The following is a 20,174-nucleotide window of genomic DNA, read 5'->3' as shown; positions in this document are numbered from 1 at the left end:
CTATTTCAGCTCTGTTCTCACAGCACAGGCTCCTAGCACTGCTGTATTATTGACTTTCAGTTGGAGAACAAAGCACTCCCAAAAGAGTGAAAATGCAAAACATGTCCAGCAGGATTGAGGCATCTGTTGTGCATTAATTGCAGGAGTGATGAGCTGCTTGCAGAACCCTGGTGTTGTGTTGGTCGTGTGCAAGTTTGATTTGTTTGCTTTCTCTGGATCAGCTGAGCTCAGGCTTGCCAGCTTCTCTGAAAACTATAGCAGTCCTCTCCAGTACCTGGTCCTTGGGCAAAATATTGTCTGAGAGACTTCCATGACAAAAGGAAGCAAACTCAGCTGAAACAAACCAGAACAAGATGTGTCAATAAATAACTGTTCAGTCCTCTTACCTCTATATCTCTGTTAAGGAAGACAGCACTGTTAGGAATATAATTGCTGTTGGGTGCTAAAAGGATTTACAGGAAAGACAGCTCTAAGATGTGTATGTGATTATTTCTTTTTACTATTCTAGTGATGTTATCACAAACTTTTTTTTCAATATAGAAGTTTTTTAAAAATCAAAGAAATCCTGTCTTTAGGCATAAAAGTCACCTGGAGACTACAGGGAAACAAATGTATTTAAATTCCTGCAATTATGCATGAAACTGTTTGTAGGATAATTAGGGAAAAGCTATGTGAAAACAGCTTGTGCAGTACTCCACCAAAAAATCTTGCAAGGCTTTGATTACTTGCTAATTATTCAGAGTGTTAGGAAAGCTGATTAAGCAGCTCTTTTCAGATTCTACCATGAAAGCAAAATAAGTAGCCCAGCAATCCCTTCTGTTATATTAGTACTGAGTTTGTTGTCAGATCTGTTTTAAGACCAATTCTTCTGTGCAGAGGAATGTTCATAGCTGTGAGCTGACTTTCAGGCCTGGTCTGTTCAGCTCCTGCTTAAGGGAGGAAGGGGTGAGGGCACTGCTATGAAAAACAGGCTGGCAGGGAGAAAGAATAACTTTATTTCTGCTATCTATGCAGGTGTTTAAAAATTCTTAGAGTAAACACTTTTGGACTTTATTTTCCCTTTATGGCACAATCCTAACCTCTGGTCTAATTCAGTGCATTGTAACTGTGGTGTCATTCAGTAAGCCAAGTGGTGGTGGATGAATAATTTAAGAACTTTGAATTGTAAAACTGCTTGAGATGGCTGTGTGCCAGGTACCTTGTACTTGTAGATGTTAGTACTGGTTTTTACAGTTCTGTAAACTGCCAGAAACCTTCTACATATCTGCCAAACATTGGGAAGCAAGAGAATCTGTCTTTCTAGAGCTCATATTCTCTTACCCCTTTTTCCATTGCTCTGACCCTGTCCAGCTCTGTACTTTGGCTTACCAAGTGGAGTAGCATAATCAGGCTTTTCCATTCAAACTGCTGCTTCTTATATGGAAGCTCTTGCAATTCAGCACAGCTATTGGTGCCCTTGAGCACTTGGGCCCAACTGCTGGTGGCAGCTGTGTCCTTTTCCTGCCTTTCAAAAGGGTACAGAAAGTCCTTCATCTGCTCTTATTCCTGTAGAAATGCAGTGCTGGCTCTTTGATTCATGAGGGTAAATTTGGCCAGTGCTTGCTGTGCTAGGTTAGACATTTTTGGCTGTTTACAGTTTATTCTAACAAAGTGTGGGTATCTTTATTTCTGTAGAGATGTAGCACGTGCCATCCATATCGAAAATAATTATCCTTGCTGTCTGCACACTTTTTATCATCAGTGAAGGCAAGCTCCTCAAAGATTGAGGCAAATGACTGTCAAGCCTGTTAGTAAACACTGTCAAAAATCCAGTCTACATCCTTCTTATCCTTTGTTTGCACACCAACCTGTGCTGGGTGAGCAGGCTGCCTGGTACCAGAAGACTCTTTTACACTGTCACTGCTTTTCTCTTAGATGCAAGGAGATGAGTAGTCAGAAAAGCTGTCTTCAAGCTTTTCAGTGCTCTTTTCTTCCCCCTAATAGCAAAGCAGTGTTTGATCCCTGTCAACTCCTAGGTGTTTTACTCTGGGAGGAACACTTCCAGGAGAATAATAAACTAGAAGAGCGGTGTTACCCCTGAAGCTTTGGCAAGTGAACATGCTGAGAGGTAGAGGAGAATGGCAGCTCCCTGTTGGTAAGTTGAAGCTTTGACCTTGCAGAGGAAGCAGCCTCGGGGGTCTGAGTTTTTGCTGGGTGCTGTGGCATTGGCAGCAGCCTTGTGTTCTCCAGCTCTTATCAGCAAGGGAGATTTGAAGTGCTGTAAATCCTCATGCCTTGTTTTGACTAAAATACTTCTTGTATTTTAGTGGGGGAGGGAGGGGTGTGATGGGCTCTTTGCTAAATAAAAGCTTCTTAAATGGTGAAAGGAGGTGGTTTAGCCAAGGGGCCAGTCAGTACTTTTAAATAGTTCTGACTTCACACAGGTACTGTGGGCAGCAGACAAACACTTCTACTCCATTTGTTTCTTTTTTGAGACTCGGGGAATGTAGAAGCTCCATAACTCGCTTAAATATTTTTGTTACAATTTTTTTTTGCTGTGTCCTCATCACATTGAGCAGTTTAGCTGAGCTGATGCAGAAAAAGCTGCTTTCTACATATTTGGGGTTGAGGGCTGAACCCTGCAGACTTCTATGAGTTTCCTTTATTGGAATTTAATTTGCTTTCCCTAGCATCAAATAAAGGACAAGACTCAAAGTTTGATTTTGTGAAACATTCTTTAAATACCTCCAAACTGCTCTGTAAAGGGGAAAATAATCTTACCTGTTGTAATGCAGGCAAAAATTCTTAGAATCCTGACATTGGCAATTTGTAGACTGTTTTCTCATCATCAGTATCCAGTGTGCACATAAAGGCCATGTAAGAGTTAATGTTTAAAGTGTTAATCTCCTCAGATGAAATGAAGCAATGCACCAGAAATAAGCCTGTTGCTGAACTTCCACTTCACATCTTTGAGGACCTGAATGCTGATGCCTGCTAATAAAAATAGCACAGTTTTTATGTGCTTTGTGTGAGCTGCTTATACAGCTGCTGCTTTCCTAAATTCCTGCATACTGGATTATGTATGTGCTTTAAAATGATAATCTACTGCCTGAGAGCCACTAAATTTAATCTACCATCACATGCTGGAATTGTTTTAAATATAAAAATGCCAGGAGAAATTTTTTGGGAAAACCTAAGAGTTGTCTTGTTCTCCAGCACTGCGGGCAGCCGCCTATCAAGATGTGAGGCTGTGCTGCACAGCTGGAATGCAGGTTTGGAGCTCAAACACTAACACTGGTGAGCAGATTTATGTAACTGGCTGTGAATTCACTTAGCCACTTAAGGGTAGTGAACTCTGTACTTGCTGGGCCATGTAAATGACCTTCCATAAAGAGTAAATGCCATCCCCAGGCCTGTTCTCTCTGCCTTCTGTTACAGAGTTACTGGAAGCTACAGGGCTGCTTACTGGAAGACATAACTGCTTCAAATATTTATCATGATTCAGGGTGCCTGCTATCTATTGCAACTAACCAAAACAGGGGAATGAATCAGTTAAAAAGCCTTTGTATCTGGAGAAAGCTAGGAAGCCATTTTTGGTTCACAGAAATAAAAATCTCCATTTTTGGTACAACACAACTTTTCCCTTGGAATTTTTTTTATCAGCATGTGCTTGTCTGGGTTGTTGTGTTATGCTGTCCTTGTCCTCATGTGGAGGCCTTGGCAAGAGGTCCTCCTGGCTGGTGTTCACTGCTCAGCTCCTGTCACCATCAGCCACTATTGCATAACAGTGGAAATGCTGCTTATGGACATGGTGTTTGTTCCTGGGCTTTTGTACATCTGGGAGCAGCTTCTCTGGAACAGGACACTGAGGGATATGTACTGAACCATCTTTGTGCCCTGCTGGAGTAATCTCTGCAGTACACTGCTTTTCATTTCATTTTACAGCAGACAGAGAGGAAGGAGTTGAAAATCTGCTGTGTCCTTGAGTGCTTTCCTTGTTTCTGCTTGTTATCAATGCTGGAGGAAAGCTACCTGCTTTTGAGTGAAGGGCCCTTGTTTGGAAGATATGGTTAAATTTAGCAGTAATTATAGTTTTAGCATAAAATGTGAAGGGCAGTATTCAAATGCCCCTTAGACTGAATACTCAGTTGCTCAGTCTGCATGGTTGTGTTGCATCCTGCTGAGCTTTTCTTAAGGTAAACCACAGGAACAATGCCCTGAGTACAGGCTCTTCTGTCTGCAGGATGGTTGTTTTGAGGAAGCATCTTTTTTCAGCTGTTTGCCAGGAGGAATGTTGACTTCACTACAAAACAATCTGTTCTAGCTCTTGCTATCAGCACTGGGTAGTTAGGTTTTTTCAGCTGAGTTGAGGATAGGAATGTCTCTGGAGCTGCTTTTCACATAATAGGCTTAAATAAAATTGATCTGATCTGTCCTTTCAGAGGGTAAAGGCATTTTGTACAATTCCTGGCAAGTTTTCTCCCTCACCAGTGTGGTATCATGCACCTTCAGGACTGCAGAGTTCTTTCCATGCTCTCTTCTTTGAGTGGGTTTAGTAAAAGAAAGCTGAAAGTCCACACAAACCCTGTGTAAAAAGATGAGCCATCCTTCAGCCTTGTGCAGTCTTGCACCATTAGGCTCAGTACTTGCTCTTGGAAGTTCTTGTAGATTTTGTCTCAGCAAGAGACATAAAAGTCACATGAAGATTTCAAAAATAGATTTGCCCATTGGCAAAATGGAGGGTCAACAGAAATAGTGTGACAGGCAGATCATATGTCTGATTCTGCTATAGATTATAAGGATACCTTGTCCTCAGCTGAGAACAGATTTTACCTGAATTCAGTAAAAGAGAGCAATCACTCTTACTGTAAAGGCTTTACAGGGTTTTGTAGTAGGTTAGATTGGCAACTTGTGTTGGTAAACAGAAGTAATATTTTTATTAGCTGCCTTGTTTTCTGTCAATCTGGTAAGGTAAATTCTAATGTCTTAGTTTTTCCACTGATAATACAAGATCTGTGCTATCTGGGCAGCTTTCTTCCCTTTTGCTGTTAAAGTGTCGTCGTGCTCAGTGTCCTGAGCCTGGATTAAGGAATGTATTTTGCTTCACAAGTCTGTTGCTTAAAGGCTGATGGGCCTAAACAAAAAGACTGGTGAGATAAAAAGCTTCTGCCTGAACACTTGCATGTATTTCAGAGCTTCAGCTGCTTTAAAACTTATTTGTAGTGCAAACTAGAAATATGTCTAATGCCTCAGTAGCAGTTACAAATCTCTGCATCAGAGTACTAGTACATTACTCATGCTGAAGCTTGGCCCTTAAATGTGGCTTTGACTGTAAGAAGTCCCCCTCCTAGATGAGGGAAAAGACTGGGGAGAAAGAGGCCATACTGCTGCTTTTGTCTTGCTAAACAACCCCAAGTGGTTATTTCATAGGAAGCATTTTTATGGCGTGTAGGGGAGGAGGGAGTTGCGGATATGACACATAAGCACTGGCATGGGGAAAGGTCCAGCTGTATGAAGAGGGAGTGTCAGAGCACAGAGGTAGGGTTTCTGTCACATTCTAGTGGATTATGGGCCTAAGCAGTAAATTTGTGTGCTGAGCTGCCTAGGTTTTTTGTGAACAGGGAAGAACACGATCTCTGCTTCATAAGCTCTCTCAAAGTGAAAAGGAATAATTGCAGGAAGCCCAAAACACAACAGGGAGGGTGTTGCTAATCCCTCAGGATCCAAGGTGAAGTCAGAAGCTCTCAAGCTTCCTCTGGGTACCCTGGTCTGTGTACCAGAGACCACAAGTTCTTTAATTGGAAGTGTGTTCCTTGGGACTGCTGTTGTTCTCAACAATAAATCATTCATGCTTTCCTGTTCAGAGCTGATGTAACTCTCTTTTTCAAGGCATTGGCTCAGTCTCCTTAGAGTGACCAGGTGACTTGCCCACATGGTGTTGGTGCTAGGGCACAGTATGTTTCCTGTTAAACCACTTGCAGTTCTGTTTGTGCTAAAAAAATCTGATAACTAAGCCTTTAATGCTTTCCAGCTCGTAGCTGTGTTTCTCACATATCTTTTTTGAGGCCCTGTAAGCCAGGAAAAGAGAGACAATCTGCTTTGTCACATAGCTTTAAATATACCCTTGAAATTGATAAGCATAAGTAATTGGTAGACTCACCCCTCTTACTGAAAGGGATTTATTACTCAGTGAAGTTTGATCAAGTTCTGACTGATTCTCTTAGCACTGTCCAAACTTTTACTTAATTCTGAAAGGCAAAATCAACCTGTACTGTGCTCTTTGCTTAACTTAGTAAAACAGTTCTGTGTAAAATGGTCCCAGCTATCAAGTCTTGGGGCTTTCCATTTTCTGGAACTTGATGTGAATCCTGTTGTTTCTGCCACTGGCTTGTACAAGTGCTTACACAAGTTCATGTGGCTCAGCCCAGGAGGCTTCAGTGTTTCAATTAAAACAGATTTACAGCACTGTACAGTTCTGGAGGTCACTGTGGTTGGTTGGCAACAGGCACTCTCAATCTCACCCAGGCACAAGGCCTCTGTGTATTTAGTGAGAAGCATTTGTTCCTCTAACATCTCAATATAGGGAATGTCTGGGGTTTGGCTCCTGCTGCTGCTATCAGTGCTGAGTTTTCAGTTTTGAGAGTGTTTTGGTCTCTCCCTTTGTGTAAGGCTGCAAAGATCACTGCTGCCAGTTGAGTCAGAGCAAAAACAATTCCATATTTGTTGCTCTATTTGGGAGCTAGCGAGATTTGTTATGGGAGTGCTGATCCTCAAGGGCTTGTTAACACAGCAGGGGTAAGCAATTAATTACTGCCTTTCAGGTACATTCCACCCCTCATCTGGGGGAAGAGTGGACATATCCAGACAGCTCTTTATGGAAAAATGGGGAGAGTGAGATCACCACATCCAAATGGACACCGAAAGTACCTGACCATGCCAGATGGAGCAACAGCCACCTTTGATCTCTTTGAGCCACGCTCTGAGCACTGCACTGGAGGTCAGTCCAACAGCTGCTGCCTGCGTCTAGCTGCTAACCTTGATTGTGTGCTCTGTCCCTCATCTGCAGATTCCCATGGCTCCCATTTGGCTCTCAGAAAAAGCAGATTTCTCTTTTTAAACTGTCAGTGTTGAGATCTTCATGGTACAGTGCTGCACTAGGACAGTTACTGTTATCTTTATTGCTGTGAGCAGTGCTTTTCTAATGAGATAAAAATTCAGTGGCTAGAGCTGGTAATGTTGGAGCTTTGCACAAGAGAGTTACAGTTAATTTTAAGTGCATATGATAATCCTGAATGTAATTTACTGTGCTTACTTGAATTACAGCAATTACTTTCTTGGTTGATGAAATGATATCTTGTTAAACTAGTGAACAGTGTCAGCAGATCAAATATCATTAGATTAGCCACAAAGTAGATGATGGTTAATGTCAGCTGATCAGAATGTCTGTGCTTAGCAGAGCTGCATTTGGAAAATCTGCATTACACCCAGCTCTAGAGGGGAAATGAGGGGGAAATAGCATAAACCAATCTCCTTGGAGTGCTGGGCTCCACAGCTTCCACGCACGTTGCAGTCACAACAGGGTGTCAGAAGGCAGAACATGTGTAGCATCAAAAATGTCCTTCAGACAGAAGAATGTACTCTGGGTCTCTAAGCAGTGCCTGGAGAACTGTTTGCACAGCTTTCCCTGAAGCTAAAAACAGTTCATCTCCCATAGCATGAATGACTTTTTCCCATCTGAAGCACTAGAGCTGCTGGTCTCCTGTCCCATCCGGGATTTTTGGCAGACTGGTAGGAATTCTAGCTTGCTTGTGGTGGGTGGTTTCCCACGGATCTGAAATGGAAGCCTTCTGACTCTCTTAATTTGCATGAAGTGACATTTGCTCAACTTCCCTCTCTCTCTGAGCACAGAGGATGTCACGATGGTGATCTGCCCAGGGATTGCCAACCACAGTGAGAAGCAGTACATCCGCACCTTTGTGGACTATGCCCAGAAAAATGGCTACAGATGTGCTGTGCTCAATCACCTGGGAGCCCTGCCAAACATTGAGCTCACTTCACCACGGATGTTTACCTATGGTAGGTACTTCATGGCACCTGGGGAATTTATTTTCAGGCTCATGGAACTTCTGGGGATTGATCAGCCTCCTCCAGAATAACAGAACTGCTGAACCTCAGTGGGGGTAAAACGGTTTTGTACTGTTTCCTAAGAACTAAACTGAATTTACATGGTAGGAAGAGAGGAGGCTAATACTAAATTCACTTTTGTCTATTCTGCAAGCTCTTACACATGTATTCTCATCAAGGAGGCAGTTTTTTGTAAGAAAAATTTTGGGGAAAAAAGCCCTTTTGTGCCTACCTAGAGCCTGTTAAAATGATTTTAGCGATACTGAATTTGCCAGTTTGATGGAATGTGAAACAAGCATGTCTCTGAAGGATAAATGACACTTCTGAGGCTTTGTAAAATACAGCCTGAGAGGAGTTTGTACCAGCCTATCCAGAAAGTACATTTATATCTTAGGGGATTCATGTGAGGATTTGCTCTTGGATGTTACACAAGTCAACAACAGCAAGAGTTCAGGAGTGTGACAATAAAACTACAGAAGTGGGTAGTGCTTAACTGCCATGATTATGGCTCTCACCTTGAGTATAAGGAAGTCTTTCTTAACCTAGAAATTAAAAGGAATAAATGATCTGAAACTGTGTGAAGGGTGACTCCAGCCTTAATTCCCCTTTTGGTGAGTAATGTGATCCTTGTAGAATGGGGCCTCTTTGCCCATGACCTAATCTGCTTGTTCCTGAGCTCTCTTGAGCCCTCATCTCCCTCTTTGCTGCAAGTATCTATAGGTCAATTCTGTGTTTAGCAGACTTTAGGCTTTATTTTTTAAAGTTAGCTGCACTACTGCTTAGATTTTGGATTAACTGAATAGTTATCTTGAACAGTTAAACTGTCAAAACAGAAATACTGTGATTTGAGATCCCAAGGTCTGGCAGGCAAATAATAATGCTTTGTTGCTTGTTTTAGAATTATTAAATATACTCCTCTTTGGGAAACACTTCAGGAATACCAAATACCCTCATTTGTAGTGAGGCCCTGGGCTGTTATGGCTGCAACACTACCATGTCTTGAAAACTAAATTTTAATGTTAAAGCAATTGCTGTTTTGATAGAAGAGTTTGCTTTCATGAAGCTTTGCTTTAGGCCTTAGGATGTTATTCTGTAGTGTATCTCTTGGGACATACCTTTCTGAGTCTTTTATAGCCCTGGAAAGGGCAAAGAATGACTAGCACTTCCTTTGAGTAAGACAGTAAATCACTTGGCAGAGTTGCTTCTTAAGTAAAGTGCCAGCAAGTTCAGTAGACTTTACTCTGCCTGCTACCCAAATAACTCAGTGCCCTTTCAGCTTTGCTCTGTTCCAGGCATACTTGCTGAGGAACAAGTAGCCTAAATTTGGGATTTGCTGAATCCCAGCCTCTATATCAAGCTTGACCTGTTGATTTTATCGTTTTGGGTTTTTGAGCTGCCCTGAAATCATGAAGGTCAAACACTAAAGTTCTTTGACTGCTGGCTTCTTCTAGAGGAAACCAGAGCAGTGAATTTGTTATCTTGAAGATTGTTCATTAAAAATGTTCACAAGGAAGTGCCCAAGCCCTGCTGAAACACTCAGGAGCTTGCTGTTCCACTGAAGCAAACAAGCTCTGGTGCTCAGGGTTTACTCCAGAGCTAGGTTAAGTTGGAGTCTGTCCACTGAGGATGCTACAGATGGGGTGGGGATGCAGTGGAGCAGTGTTAGGTTAGTACAGGGTGGAATGCTGGAATCCTAGGATTTATCTCTCTGGACAAGTTCCACAGAATAGAGCTGAGTTTGACTCTGGACAAGAAGAAACATCTGGAGTTCTATTTCTGTTGTCCATGTGATGCCTCCTGTGGTTTGCAGCCTTAAATCCAAAGGGAAGGTTAACAAGCTGCATAAACACTTGAAACCAGTGTACTAACGCCATCACTATTGCAGCTGCTGCTCCATATCTCCTTTTCCCATACTCACAAGCAGGAGAAATACTTGTAGGTACTCACATTGTTGTATGTGTGGAGGCCTTCAAGTCTGTCAAACAGTTGGAGGATGCCAGCACTGCCAGAAACTGGATCCCTCAGTGCCTGTGGGATGCAAGTGGGTGTTTGCTGACAGTGGAACAGATCTCTATAGAGACACTTAACCATTCTCTTGGTGAGAATGTGTCTTTCAGGGAGCTGCAGCATCTTTACCTATTCACTGGCTACAAAGGGTTGAATATCTGTGCTTAAACCCTTCTCCCTGATTCCAGAAATCACCTGCTTAGTCAGGCTCTGCAGCAGTCTGCTGGGAGCTCTTCCTGACAAGCCACTCCTTTCCCCTCCCCACGGCAGCGTGGATTTAGGGATCCATATCATCTTGCTTAAAAACAAAGGAGCAAACTGCATGCCAAATACCTCACTTCACTTTAGAAGTGGCAAACTGCCTCAGGAAAGCAATGATGTGTGCTGCTCTTGCATGGTAATGTCAAGCCCAGAGTTGCTGGACTCTGCTTTTTAAAGCTGCTTTAGAAACAAAGCGTTTTGATTATCATGTTAACTGTCACCGTGATTTTTAAGCAACTAAATTTCATCTTGCTTTGGCACTCTGTCAGAACTAAGCATGAGCTAAGCTCCACAGGACTCACAGATGTATGAACACATGTGAATCAGAGCTGTTAAAACCTTAAGGCTGTTGAAAAGTCAGAAAGGGTAAGAAGCTGAATTCAAAGCAGCTGAGGCTTCAAATGAGAATTTAAATATATTAGATAATTTTTTTAAACTTTGTTCTTCTTTTTAGGTTGCACCTGGGAATTTGGTGCCATGGTGAATTACATCAAGAAGACCTACCCTCAGACCCAGCTGATTGTTGTGGGCTTCAGCCTGGGTGGAAACATAGTGTGCAAATACCTGGGAGAGAGCCAGGCCAACCAGGAGCGAGTGCTGTGCTGTGTCAGCTTGTGCCAGGGGTACAGTGCACTCAGGTGAGTCTGGAGCTTTCTCTGTGCTGCTCTCTTCTGGGAGTGCAGGAGGGAGCAGATCTCCGGAAGGGCAAGGTGAAGATGGGTGTTTCTCTTGCATGAACTGATCTGACAGACTGTGTAGGATAAAACCCTCCTGAAGGAGCACCAGAAGCTCTGCTGATTTGCAAGCACAAGTAAACTTGGTCAGCAGTGCAAACAGGTTTTGTGTACCTGTCCAGGTACATGCTGGCAGCTTCTGGGCTGTGCATGTGATGCTGTCTCATGGCTAGAGTGAAGAGGAGGCATTCCCTGTGCAGTCCTGGTGTAATTAACCAGGCAAGCTGGGCAGCCTGAGCAGCTGCTGAGCTGATGCCAGGTCTGCAAGCAACAGTTTACACTGTCTCATCACTCTGAGAAATATCCCATGGTTTGTAATAGCTTGTTTGGCCTCAGTGTGCAGTTTCATCTGGCAGCTCTTACCCAGGGAGACTGGAAAGGCAGAGCACAGACTCTGTCAGTCTGTGCTCCTCTCTTAGTGTCACTGAAACAGTGCTGGGTGATCGAGGGATGGAGAGGTGCTCACAGCTGTCTTATAGGAGTGGGGAAGGTGGGGTGGAAAAGTATTACAGCCCTTAAGCCTGAAAATATTGATGTTTCCCCACCTGGGAGACAAGGTTGTGGCACTTTAGGAGCTGTGATGGCTTCACTTGCATGTCCTGATGGAGGGTACAGCAGTGCTGCTTGAAAACTGAACTCAACTAATGCACTTTAACCTTTCCATATTTGCACAGGTAGTTGAGATTAAAGCACTGTAACTGGCTAAGCTGCTGTTTTCAGTTTTTACTGTCTGTACATATGGACAATTACTAAGGTGCAGCTGACTCTGCAGTAATTTACCTGCAATTTTGAGCTGTGAGACTACCTACAAGCCAAAAGGGACTGTTAGAACTCAGGTATTTGAGTCATAATCCCTTGGGCTGATAGGAGTGGTGAAACTGTAGCAGGTCTGTGAGGGGCTTGCTATGGAATTCAGCCTCAAAGCCTGGTCAGGGTAGCTGGAACTCTTGGTGCTGATGCTGCCCTGTCTGTGTAGGGGCCAGTTTGTTATTCAGCAGCCTGAAGACACCTTTTATAAATCAGGCTCTTTACCTATTCTCAAAGCACAAGAGGTAAAAGCAAAAAGCTTTTCTGGAAGCACTGAGATGTCAGTAAAAGCTTGATATGCTTGTAATATTCTTGCTATCTAATCCCTTTTGAGGTCAGATGTGACTACTGCTAAAAAAGTGTATAATCTGCTGCTAGTTTACACCCTTAAAATCTGAACAGATGCTACAGGAACAGCTGTTCTGTTTTGTTTCAAGTAAAATGTTCTTAGCTGTCCTGGGATTCTGGCATAGAGCACAGAGCATCCTTTTGAAGCCAGCTCCTTAATTGCAACCATCAGAGAGGGTTTGCAGGGATAATATCTGGCTGTGGTCCACTTGGTTCATCTTCTACAATTATGCAATATTGTATTCCTGATCTCCAAAATGCTGTTGTGAGTAATGCTATTATGCTTGCATGGCAAGGACAACCTGATTAACAATTCTCCACTTGGATATTTGTGTGGAAAAACAACTCACTGGGTTTTTTTTCCCCCGAGTTTAATGCACCCCATGGTGTGGGCTGTGTGGATTATTGAGCTCTTGCCTCCACCTGCTGGGTAAACATCTCCTAGCAAAGCTCCTGCACAAAACATCTGCTCTGTATTACTGGACAGCCAGCAGGAAGGATTTCAGGTCTTGTGTCTCCCTTCCTAATGCCCACATCTGCTGTAAGTGCTAGTTAGCTGAAGAACCAGAGGGAAGCAACATCTACTGGGCAAAGGGCAGGAGGAGGGAGGGCCTTGTGCCCTGGTTATGGAAGTGGGAGGAGGAGGTGTAAAGCACCTCCAGGTAGAATGGTGAAGCCACTGCCTTCCTGGGCTTGGTCTGGTACATGAAAATAGCTGGCTTCAGCCTTCAGGGCTACATGGAAGTGAATTACCCTGGTAGCATAACCAGTTTAATTTACAGTTCCATTTTTTAAAATATTAGCTTGTCCAGCATTTATTCCCCAAATAACTTTCATAAGCAAAGGAAAAAAATTTAGTGAGCAAGGTGAATCAAAGATTTCAAATAGGAAAGCCTTTGCAGAGCAGCAGCAATACTAGGATCTGCCAGAACAATGAGATCTTTAATGAATTAACAGTCTAGGGAATGTGTTCCCTGAGGCTAAACAGGGACAGGTCTCCTTATTCCTTAATCTCTGCCTGCATAGGCTTGATTCTGCTTCTTGATCTTGTGGAATGCATCTTCATCATAGCTCCAGGCTGTGGGGAGAGACCTCAGCTCTGAAACCTGGGCAGTCCTCACAATACTAGAAGCTGCCTGTGGGGTTTTTTTTTTAATGCTTGCAGCTCTTCATATTAGGAGAACTGCTGTACACCACAGGAACTGCAGGGAAATGTAGTAGCTTCAACTTCAAACATCTTGTGATAACTTAATAGATTCGCTTGGAAAACCTTTTGTGAAGAAAGAAATGTGCATTTTCCAGTCTTCTTGGTACGTATAACCTGGCTAGACAAAAAGATAATGGATTTTTCTTTTTTTTTTAAATCCATACTCTCCAACATGGCTAATTACAAGAAAACAGTTTGTTCCTGCCTGGTAGGGGATTTGCAAGCTGTAGCTTGGAAGGTCATGCTAAATCTACAGTAGTTCTCGTGGTATGTTAATGTTTAAGTGGTAGGAGAGCTTCAGTAGCTGAAGCTGCTCCCAGCATTCTTCAGTCTCTCAGTAAATGATAGTGTGTTCCCTCAGCAACAGCAAGCCCTGCTAGGAGTAAAGCTCTAACCTGCCCATGACCCTGCATAGCAAAGCAGTGCTGGTGTCTGCCAGAGCTCACACAACTCTGGATGGCTTAAATTCTGTTTTAACAACAGATAAGCTGTGAAGTGCTCTTCTGCTTTGAGAATAGGTAAAGACTTCAACTCAGATGCCACTTGCAGCTGCAGCTAGTATTTATTCCTACAGTTCCTGCCAATGAACTGAAACAATAATAGTATCTGTATATATTGGAAACATCTGCACAAATTGTTTCCTCTGCAGAGCTGTATTACACAATAGACAACACTGTTGAGCAACAGGTTTTAGCCCTTTCCTTGAAAGTCCCATTATGTAAATTACATTCAACTTCTGCAAAGGGATACTAAAGTCCTCTTGTCAGTGTTATGGATCTTGATTGATGGCTCTTAAATGCTCTGATCAAAACTGCTAATTGTATTGTGCGAGATGAGACTGCAGATCTGTTTTCTGATACTAACAAACTTCATCAAAGTGGAAGTCATTTCCTGGAAAAGGTTAAGCTGTGGCAGAGAAGGCCTGGAGGTTTGTTTACACAGCCCCCAGGCTGCCATAAGATATTAACAGGGTATTAATCTGATCTTTCAAGGGCTCCATTAACAGCTTTGTTTGTTCTGCTGTGTTTTTTCTAGGGCACAGGAAACCTTCATGCAGTGGGATCATTGCAGAAGATTTTATAACTTCCTCATGGCAGACAACATGAAGAAGATAATCCTTTCTCACAGGTACTGCAGTACATCACTCACACTGACAGTATTGATTGGGTCAATTGCTGTATTGGATTTGTCTGCCTGGTCCTTTAAAATAGGACTCCTGACAGGTTTAGCACAAGTTCCTTGGTAGATCTTTAGATGAACCAACAGAGAAGGTGAGCCCCTGTCAATCTCATTATACTGTAAAATAGACAAACAAGCTTTGGCCATTTTGTTAGAAGGAAGACATTGTTGTCTCCTTGTGTTTTGTGGGAACTTGCTTAATGAATAAACAAGACATGCACAGGAAAACATTGCAATTAGACTTCAAAGTGGAGTGTTCTGCATCTGTTTTACTTCTAGCCAAAGAATTCCCTATTGAAGGAGCCTCTTGTTCTGCCACCTACCTGAGGTAGGACTAATCTTCCAGATCTGCTGTATGGAGTTGCTGCATATCAAATAAGCAAATAGTCAAACCTGTAGCTCTGGCTTCTAGCTGTTCCTCTAGAAAGAGCATGTAGCCAGCAAAACACTTAACATTGCTGTTCCTGGAGTGCTGTAGGATCCTTGTGCTGCCCTTGCTGATCCATTGCTCTTGCATAACAAGAAATTTGTGTGCTAAATAGGTGACATGCTCATGTTGGTGTTTTCCCCATAAAAAGTTCTCTGGGTGGTACTTTGTAGACAAGAAAATACCTCATCTGTATTGGAATTTGCCTGACTGAAGAGAAAGGAGGGGAATATCTTAAAGCCTATTTCATTGAAGGAGCATGTGTCACTTCAGACTTCTGGTTCTTTGTTTCCTGTGCAGTATGTAACACTTGTAGAAAGAGGGTGGCCAATGCAGGATGATCCACGTAATTCATTCCAGGTTTACAAATATTTAGACAACTTGAACAAATTTGACAAGTGAAGTTAGGTAAGCTCCCATTAAAGGGTGCTTCAATTCTTAACCCACAAAAGACTGGTGCTGATTTGAAAGGAAGTGTGTTGAGCAAACTTTTTCCATAATCACTCGTGCTCTACCTTGCCCAAATCAAACCTAGCTTGCCCTGCAGCTGCCTCTCAAAGGGAATAAAAATCCCTTTCCAACTTGTGGCCTTTGTTCTGTTAGTTTGGAAGAAGTTTGTTCTGGTAAAGAAACATGTCCTCCCCTGAGGGCAATAGCCAACTATGACAAGTGTCCATAGTAAAAGCTTTCTGCTAAGGGAATACCCTGAGTAATTTCTGTGTGTGGTAGCCTGAAGTCTGTGCTGGGGGCTTTAGAACCAGATGATGCAGGAAATGCTGTCCCCAGCATTGCTGGTGCTCTCACCCAAACCACCCACAGGTTTCATCTGAAGCCAAAAATCCCTCTCTCTAACATGTAGCCTCAAGTCCAAATACCCTTAGTGCCCTCTGTTCTGGGAAGTTTCTTTTAAGAGGGCCCCCTCATGCAATTTTTCAGTAGATAAGGAAAACATTTTTTCCTACAAAGAGGCTTCTGGGGTTTGTTATGTCTTGCTGCTAAGGTAAGTGGACAAACAACTGCTCTTGCTCCCAAGGAAGCCTCATGTTTATATAACCCACTTCTGATCTTATCTTGTCAGATTTGGTAAACTCAGTTGTCCTTGAACAGGTCATGGTTTTGCTGTCCTTGTGTTATTTGGATGTAATTCTTGATGTCACTCTTCCAGGCAAGCTCTTTTTGGAGATAACATGAAGAAGCCACATAGCCTGTCAGAAGCTGATCTGGGCAAGCTCTATACAGCAACATCACTTATGCAGATTGATGATAATGTTATGAGGTATGAAGGGCAATTCCCTGCTCCCCTGTAGAACTCCAGGTACCTTCTCTTCCCAGTGTTGCTCTTGTATGCCCCTTGCTGTGCCTGTGGGACTCTGCTGAAGTACAGTGAACACAACTTCAAATTCTTACTTGCCTCCACATTAAAGAAAACTTAGAAGAGAGGAAAAAGACAAACTTACTGTTTACAGTCACAGCTTCTTTAAAATCATCCAGGAGGCATTTATTTATTGGTAACACCTGAACCTGCAGCCTTCACTAAGGTAGGAAGAGGCCAAGGTCTAGCAACAAAAAAAGGGGAATGTGGAAAGAAGCTCAGAACTGCTTATGGATTTCCTTAACTCTGTTTGAAAAATCTTCTCCCCATAAAACACTTCTGCTTTCTCAATACACAATAGGGCAGGCTGAGATAATGCAACCTTTATTTGTCATACTAACACCTAATTAAGTGCTCTGCTTAATAAACAGTAGCCTGTTATTGCCTGTGTCTTTGACAACATCATAGCACTTTAAGTGGCCGTGTTCATACCATGGCATGTTCTGTATCAGGCATTGACCCCTTTCCAAAATAAAGCTGCAAAGTGTTAGCTAAAAAGCTATGACACTTTTGGCAAACTGGGAGTGTGGTTGGCTGCTTATAAAAAAACCATTCCTTGGGGAAATCTCCCTGCTTGTCCCCCATCACTGAGACCTTTCTAGTTTGGACCAACAGCTGTGTTGTCCCTTATATTAAAAAAAAAAAAAAAAAAAGGCACTTGAATATAGGCTTACTGAATTCTTGGTTTGGTGTGAAAAGATCAAGTAGAACCACAGTGAATTCTGGGGAACTTGTTCAGTAAATTTGAGGTTTATAAGCTATGCTGGGTTTGTATTTGAAAAGACTTTTAGGGAAAGATGAACAAGATCCTAACTTCCTTTCATTCACATGTACAATTAAGTGAAGTGGGGTGTTTTAAAAGAAACACCCTGAGGGCTGCTGGTCTTCACTTTGCATGTTTGACTTGCCCATGTTCTCAGAATGTTTGAGAAGGCACAGAAACCATCAAGGCATATGCTGCCAAAGGGTATTGCAAAGAGACTGGGTATTAAAATATTGTCTATGGAAATCGAGCCATTATTTCTGTTTCTGCATGTGTCCTCACTTAAAAGTAATAGTGACATGGCTGGAACAGGTGATATTAATGACAATCTGCTCTATTTCAGGAAATTCCATGGCTACAGCTCACTGAAGGAATACTATGAAGAGGAAAGTTGCCTGCATTACTTGCACAGGGTAAGCTCTTGCAGCAGGCTGTTCTTGCATTAAGGGAAAATACTCTGTGTTTCCTTTTGTGATACCTGCAGATGACTTAGCTGGGATTTTCAGAAATAATCACCCACAGTATATTGGAGTAGAATTTCAGATCTTGCTGCATCTAACATTGGGGCTAAATTATTTGGGTTCTTCAGTGTGTATAACTCTGGCAGGTGATAGCACCCAAGAGATGGAGACAAAGCCCCACATTCAGCTGAACTGCTCTGAGAGTGTGAGGATAAAGTGGGAAATGGGTGTCTGCATGGAGCCTGCACCTCCAAGGAAGAAAGACTTACTGGATTCTATGGAGGAGACTCAGGACACTGACAGGCAGATGCTTGAGCAAAGTTTTGCCAAAGTGTAATTGAGATCAGTTCTTCCTTTCTCTACTGAACCAGAGAATGGAGATGTTCCAAGGGAGTTTCCTGGACTTTAACCAAGGTGTCCATAACAGAGCTGGCAATAGCTGCCTGATGTGCAAAGCAATGCAGAGTGAAAACAGGGTGTAGTTCTTTCAATTCTAAGAGTGAGGACTCAGTCTGTTTGCTCTCTGCCTCTTTCTTTGAGGCAAAATTAACTCTGAAATAAGATCTTAATTGAGTTATGCTAAGATACTTTTACAGTTGGTAGATTGACATTCAAATACTAACCCCTTTCTGGTTTGGTTTCTTCATTTTATGTCATGTTTCCTGATGCAGATCAATGTTCCTCTTCTGTTGGTTAATGCTGCTGATGACCCTCTTGTTCATGAGAGTCTTCTATCAATTCCAAGAGCTCTTTCAGGTATGCTGAATCAGTCTCCTCCAGCTGGGCATGTTTGTGTACCTACAGCTTGCTTGCCACATCACAGTTCCTGATTTCAAAGCAGCTTGACTTGCCTCCTTACATCTGTAAGCTGTGGGAGGTGTGCTAAGCCTCTTTAAGTCACCAATTGCTAGAACTAACAAGGCTAATCATGAGCAGGAGGAATTTCAGTCCTTTCAGGCACCTCTTGCTTGTGTTGATAGCAGCAGGTTACATTCCTGGATGAAAAAAGATTTCCTCACATCTCCATTGCTCACTGGGATTTAGTAGGAAGATGGGTGGTGGTGACAGTCTGGATGAAGCACAGATAAACTCCCCCTTTGCTGATGAAATGGGGACAGTGCATGCATGGCTCTGTCACTTGGCACTGAACTGGGATCTCTCCCTTGAAAGGAGTTGAGCTGTCTGTCTTCAAACAAGGCAAAAGGTAAATTATCCTTAGAAGCTCAGAAGAGGGAGCTGCTGCTGCTTCATCACACAAAGAGTGGGTGCACAGGGAGGGAAGCAGGGTTCTTTCTTTTCCTGGTCAGAGGATGTGAGCAGAGAATTTATTCCCAGCTGCTTTCAGAGAGAAGCAAGCACAGAGAGTTTTTCACTGTCCATGCAACAAGATGGCTGATGCACTGTCAGAGCTTAGTGCAGTTTGACATGATGCAAACAGTCCTAGTTCCAGGGAATGTGAGTTAAAGGTGTTCATTTGTTAAAGAATGACAATTCTTACAGCAGTATTTTTTTATTATTGTTTCTATTATTATTATTATTACTGTTAGGGCCCAGTCAGCAGCATCTCTTGGGCAGCCATTGTCCTGGCAACTCAAGATGCTTTCATTGTCATCTTAAGATGTTATCCTGGAATTTTCTGCCTCTTTTTCTTTTACAGAGAAAAAGGAGAATGTCATGCATGTGCTGCCCCTTCATGGAGGCCACCTGGGATTTTTTGAGGGATCTGTGCTGTTCCCAGAGCCCCTTACCTGGATGGATAAGCTCGTGGTGCAGTATGCCAATGCCATCTGCCAGTGGGAGAAGACAAAGCCTCACTGCTCAGATGCTGAGCAGGATGTGTCTGGCCAGGAGTAATCGACCCAAAGACTCTGGATCACTTCAGTAAATCTCTATTTGGGAGCATCTTGTTCCCTCACCTGCTGCTTCAGGTCTCCATTCTCCTTGATATCCTATGGCTGGGGTTTGATCACCATGTGTTTTTCCAAAATTGAGTTAAAGCAGAGGTTAACAACTGGTCAGAGCCTCTTTGGATATCCAGTCACGTGGATTTGTAATTTACTGCTCTGCTTGAAGAATTGGGTTGCTGTCTGTAGCTTGTTCCAGGGCTACTGAGCTAAAGACTGCTTGCTTTAATATAGCAGAAGTTTCACATGTCAAAATCTCTTTACCTGCTGGTCAAAAACCTGATCTGCAGCATTTGTTTAGGTGTAGATGATGGGATAACTGTGGCTCTCTTCTCTCTCTGGGTGCTGGAAAATCCCTGTACCAAGCCACAAGCCAGTGAGTGATTCAGCCTGTAAGCCACTATAGTGTGGCTTGGGAAAACAGGTGCTTGACTGCAAGTGTAGTGTCAGCTTTGCACCATCTCAAGGGAAACCTTTTAGTACCTAGGAATGCACTTGCACAAGTGAATCACTTTAAAAATACTCAACTTTTCCATGCTTGAGCTGTGAGTGGATTGGGGTGGCTTTATGCTGCATCTCCAAGAAGAGAAAAGCTGCAGCC

At 42.8% G+C, this 20,174-nt stretch overlaps 1 protein-coding gene across 2 annotated transcripts in view; it reads left to right on the top strand.

Moving 5' to 3' along the window:
* Nucleotides 1–20,174, top strand: part of ABHD2 (abhydrolase domain containing 2, acylglycerol lipase) — a 32,231-nt gene extending 12,057 nt beyond the window's left edge. The window contains exons 4-12 of one of the 2 annotated variants that reach the window (XR_009115195.1): nt 6,801–6,976; nt 7,888–8,055; nt 10,826–11,009; nt 14,503–14,595; nt 16,239–16,349; nt 17,552–17,621; nt 18,341–18,425; nt 19,327–19,965; nt 19,998–20,174. Coding sequence is in view for 1 of the 2 variants with exons in the window: in XM_058033372.1 (XP_057889355.1) it covers nt 6,801–6,976; nt 7,888–8,055; nt 10,826–11,009; nt 14,503–14,595; nt 16,239–16,349; nt 17,552–17,621; nt 18,341–18,425; nt 19,327–19,523 (1,084 nt within the window). In the remaining variant the exon portion in view is untranslated. Of the gene's footprint in view, nt 1–6,800; nt 6,977–7,887; nt 8,056–10,825; nt 11,010–14,502; nt 14,596–16,238; nt 16,350–17,551; nt 17,622–18,340; nt 18,426–19,326 lie in introns of both variants that reach the window. The other variant, XM_058033372.1, reaches the window with a different exon arrangement.

The sequence above is a fragment of the Melospiza georgiana genome, chromosome 13, assembly GCF_028018845.1.
Source record: "Melospiza georgiana isolate bMelGeo1 chromosome 13, bMelGeo1.pri, whole genome shotgun sequence".
In the NCBI taxonomy this organism is placed as follows: domain Eukaryota; kingdom Metazoa; phylum Chordata; class Aves; order Passeriformes; family Passerellidae; genus Melospiza; species Melospiza georgiana.
Note: the sequence above shows the minus strand (reverse complement) of the source record. Positions and strands in the feature narration are given on the sequence as shown.